This window comes from Sprattus sprattus (assembly GCF_963457725.1).
Source record: "Sprattus sprattus genome assembly, chromosome: 3".
NCBI lineage: Eukaryota > Metazoa > Chordata > Actinopteri > Clupeiformes > Clupeidae > Sprattus > Sprattus sprattus.
In genome coordinates, this window is record NC_137922.1 from 28148494 (window position 1) to 28153493 (window position 5000).

Genomic DNA, 5000 nt, shown 5'->3' on the forward strand with positions numbered 1-5000 from the left:
GTTTCCTCTCTGCTCCTCAGGTGTGTCCAGAGGCCGTGTTGCTGTTGTGAGCGTAATCATGACGACAGCGGCAGCGGCTCGAGCACTGCCCTCCTACAGCCCTCTCCTCTTCCTCCTCTTCCTCCTCCTGCCCTTCGCCCTGTCCCAAACCCCTGACTTCCGTCCTGAGACCCAGCCTTCAGAAGAGTGTAACCAACGGCAACATCCCATCGTCTCATTTCCTGGTAATTTCACACACCAACACTGCTCCTAGAGAGATAATAACACACACACACATACACACACACACATACACACACACACACACACACACACACACACACACACACACACACACACACACACACACACACACACACACACACACACACACACACACACACACACACACACACACACTTACCAACACTGCTCCCAGAGAGATAATGACACACACACACAGGGCCGGCCCAAGCCTTTCGGGGGCCCTAAGCAGAATTTGATATTGGGGCCCCCCCTCCCACCTAGCGGAGTCATTTGCTCTCAACGATTATTGACAAAAATGTCACACTACAATGATTTGACAATGAATGAATTGACATTATCAATTGTATTAATACTGAATTACGTAGATGTGATTTCCTGTATTTCTTATATGGCCAGCTGGAGAAGGGAAATACAGTTTATGAAAAATTCGTTTTTTTTGCCATCATTACTTACACTCATCAACAAACAATTCCACACCTAACCATTCCTATTCTAGTGTGGCAAAATGAGGCACACCTAATTGCAGTGTGGTGAACACTTAACATCCTAAATATAATATTAATACAATATAAGTATATTTTCATCACAGACGTCTCCTCACCTCAACATGGTGTTTTCTCATAAAGACCAATAGGCCATCTCTCAACAAAGATCTTAGAGCAGAGCGAACATTGTGCTCCATCTTTGGCTGAGATGTCACTTTTACTAACGTGCACAGGCACAGCAATGCTAGCTTGCATCCCTTACACCTAGAAGGTTAAGTTCACCTTTGGCTGTTTCCTCCAATATAAACCGATATCTCACGGACTAAGACTCTGCACTTAGTCGCTGTCAGACTCACCACTATGTCACATTTATAAAACAGTACTAAACTATGAACGCTTTCACGTGCAAAAATCAGAGACAGTGTGGTAAATTTGCCGTCAGTCTCGTTTTCATGTAGCTAGCTACTAGTGCTAATGTCCACCTCAGTCAGCGAAGTAAAGTTAGATTAAGCCTGGCAAGAGCTAGCAGTACATGCTTGATTGAACATCCTAAACACTGCCAATATCGTTGACATCTGATATACACCTAGATAAATGTATATTAATGAGATACATACACTGTTGATGTATATAGCTCATGTGATGGCAAATATAAGATGACATTAACTCGCTAGCTAGCTAGCTAACTCCTATGATAGCTTGAGCTGCTCCTCCCTCAAATGAGTTCAAAACATATTTTAAATAATCATGCAAACATACCTTTATCTTGCTCTTTTTTCTCATCTTCTGTCCTTTTCTTTTTCCGTTTTTGGGCACCAGAGAGATACGTTCTTTTAGATGACATGCTTTATTATGTCCCTTCCAACCTTGAGTATTATGCAGTGTCTGTCTATGACCGCGAATTATCTGTCAGCAGATTGAGCACGCAGTTGATATGCATGACTCGAACGCTGGCAGGTATGTTGATCGTAAAATCAGAATTTTCGTGTATAGATGTATTCTTTATTTCATTCAATCAATCAGGTCACTTGTTTAAGTTATTTAATATTATTATTATTTTTAATTATATATTTTTTCCGATAGGGGGCCCCCTGGCGGTCAGGAGGCCCCAAGCGCCCGCTTGTATCGCTTATGCCTCGGGCCGGCCCTGCACACACACACACACACACACTCACACACCTGCACTGCTCCCAGATAGATAATAACACGCTCTCTGAAACAGCACTCTTTTCCACAGTCAGTGAGTCACTGGCAAAGGGTCATTAATCAGAGTTATATTCAAGTGAATGTGTTGTTTTATTTAATATTAGAGTCTGTGAGAAATTACGACAATTACTTGCGTTAGTTAGGAAGGTGAAAAATGACTTGCGTTAGTTAGGAAGGTGACTTACAGTAATGTGAAGTGATTTATTAAAGGGACATTATGCAGTAATTGTACTTCAGGGTTAGGGTTAGGATAAGCATTTTTACCTTAAAATAACAGCTTTAAAAAAAATTGGGGCACTACAATGACTTTTAATGTGGAGAATCGCTTCCGTGCCATTGCCATACCAGGTTCCGTTGGCAAATGACTGCGTTATGTAGGTTTGCCTGAAGCCGCCCGGCTTTTTACTGTCTGCCGAACTAGTAAGTAGCTTATTTGCCGTCTTGCTTTGTCTTGTGTTGCACTTGCTTGATGTTTGGCTGTGTTAGGACAGTTGTTGACTAATTAGTTTGTCATAGTGTCAAATTAAGCACATTTCATGAGGTTTCGCTAGTTTTAGCCGCTAGCATCTCGTTAGTGATTAGCAATCCGTCACGCTTTTAGGTGAGAAGGAAACGCTGCAGTCATAAGGGTCTAGTTCTGAGGAATATACACTGATAAAATACCAACCTTGTTTAAACTGTAGAAGTAGTTTTGGATAAAAGTATCTTGCAGGCACACACATATCAGTGTGTAGTGATCAGTCATTGACAAGACTTTACCGACATCGGACTGTTTTAGATTTTCATTGATCAGGGAAGTGGACACATTCTACTCTTTCATCCACTTCTGTTTCTCTCACACACCTGAGCGTCACCCAGTCCTTCAACATCAACACACACACACACACACACACACACACACACACACACACACACACACCAGTCCTTTAACATCAACACAGAACTAGAACTTTAGTCTCACACACCTAAGCGTCACCCAGTATGCATCACCTACATGTCAAGCTTAACTCTGGTTAAATGTGTCCAGGTCATAACTGTGGTTAAATCTGTCCAGGCCGTAACTCTGGTTAAATGTGCGCATACCCCCAGCTGTGGACGACCTTTTAAATTATACAGCATTAGGAAAAGATTAATGGAGCATAATCATTCTTATTTCAGCGGACAGAGGAGCCGTTAAAAGTTTTAGTAGATGTTAAAAGGGATGTGTGTGTGTGTGTGTGTGTGTGTGTGTGTGTGTGTGTGTGTGTGTGTGTGTGTGTGTTGTACCAGTGCCAGGTTTTCAGGCGATAAGACTGATGATTTACGTTTCCCAGGGCAACGGTTAGGCAGCGTGGAGCATCTCATATTTCACCAGCCGAGACTCTTAATCACCCTATCAGAGAGAGAGACGTGCACACACACACACACACACACACACACACACACACACACACACACACACACACACACACACAGACAGACACACACACACACACACACAAAGGCTGATTCACACACACACACAGACACACACACACAAACACACACACACACAGATGCACGCATACGCACACAGTAACAGACACACAGAGACAGACAGACAGACAGCCAGCCAGACAGACAGACAGACAGACAGACAGACAGACAGACAGACAGACAGACAGACAGACAGAAGTATGTGTGTGTGTGTTTGTCCACGAGTGTGTCAGTGTGCCTACATGTTAACTTGTGTGTGTGTGTGTGTGTGTGCTGTGCAGGTGTGTCTGCGTCTACATTTGAAAAGTATAGAATTTTTGTATCACTCTCTCTCTCTTCCTCTCTCTCTCTCTTCCTCTCTCCCTCTCTCCCTCTCTCCCTTTCTCTCTCTCTCTCTCTCTCTCTCTCCCTCCCTCTCCCCCTCTCTCTCTCTCTCTCTCTCTTTCTCCCTCTCTTTCTCCCTCTCTCAGCTCTGTCTCCATGGCTGTCCAGTTTCTCAGTAGCAGGAGTGACTGATTACTCTCAACTGGCATTGGATCTCACCAGAAACCAGCTTATTGTTGGAGCAAGGTAAAACACACACACACACACACACACAAACACACACAGACTCTCTCTCTCTCTCTCACACACACACACACACACACAAACAGACACGCTCTCTCTCTCCCTCACACACACACTCAGTTTTCAATCTCTGCCCTTTTCTACAGAAATCACCTATTCAGGCTGAGTTTGAGAAATGTTTCCCTATTGCAGGTAGGCCACTCAACCTTCTGCACACACACACACACACACACACACACACACACACACACACAAACACAAAACACACACACACACACACACACACACAAACACACACACACACACACAAAACACCAGTGTTGGGCAAGTTACTTCAAAACTAGAATGCATTATTTATTACTTGTTACTGTCATTTTAAAGTTATTCGTTACATTACAATATTACTGTTTTTAAAATGTAAGGCATTACACTACTATTGTATTACTTGTAAGTTACTCGCACCAAAATCACTGGAAGTATGGATTTGGCAATCTTACTGTAATGAAGCTCAAGACGCTCAATTAGTGAATCACACATCCAGTGGAAGGTGATGTGGTATCTGTACTTATGGTAAACAGTAGAACATAATAGCCACAGTGATGGCTCATGGCACAATACAAAGAACGATCATCGCAAGAACAGACAAAAGGTCAAAGTCTGGCAAATTGTGATAGAAACACTGTAACTTTAGGCCTATTCATATTAACAATAATTGGACTGTATTATAATGTCTAAAAATATGACAGGAGGATACAAAATTAGCATTTCTATGCCTTTATTATTTCCAACTTCACAGCATTAAGCATTGTTTATGTGTCATCATTTTTTTTAAATTGTTTGCAACTGGATTAGTGTATGGGCTGTACACCTATGGTGGGGAGGCAGTACACATAGCACCTGGTCATCTTCATCATCAGCGCTAAGCACACTGTGAAGGTCTGTAAAGTGCACTTCCTCTTCCCCACGGTCCTCCTCAACCTATTCCTCCTCCTCTTCGGACTCAACATGCTGATACTCCCGAAATGCCTTCACAAAGTTGAG

At 42.8% G+C, this 5000-nt stretch overlaps 1 protein-coding gene across 1 annotated transcript in view; it reads left to right on the forward strand.

The window, feature by feature from the left end:
* Positions 1-58: 58 nt before the first annotated feature.
* The window catches only part of sema5bb (sema domain, seven thrombospondin repeats (type 1 and type 1-like), transmembrane domain (TM) and short cytoplasmic domain, (semaphorin) 5Bb), a gene marked incomplete at both ends in the record, with an annotated part of 39257 nt that continues 34315 nt past the window's right edge, over positions 59-5000 (forward strand). Inside the window, 3 exons of the mRNA XM_080835425.1 lie at positions 59-188; positions 3863-3962; positions 4106-4151. Coding sequence (XP_080691551.1) covers positions 59-188; positions 3863-3962; positions 4106-4151 — 276 coding nt within the window. The remainder of the gene's footprint in view (positions 189-3862; positions 3963-4105; positions 4152-5000) is intronic.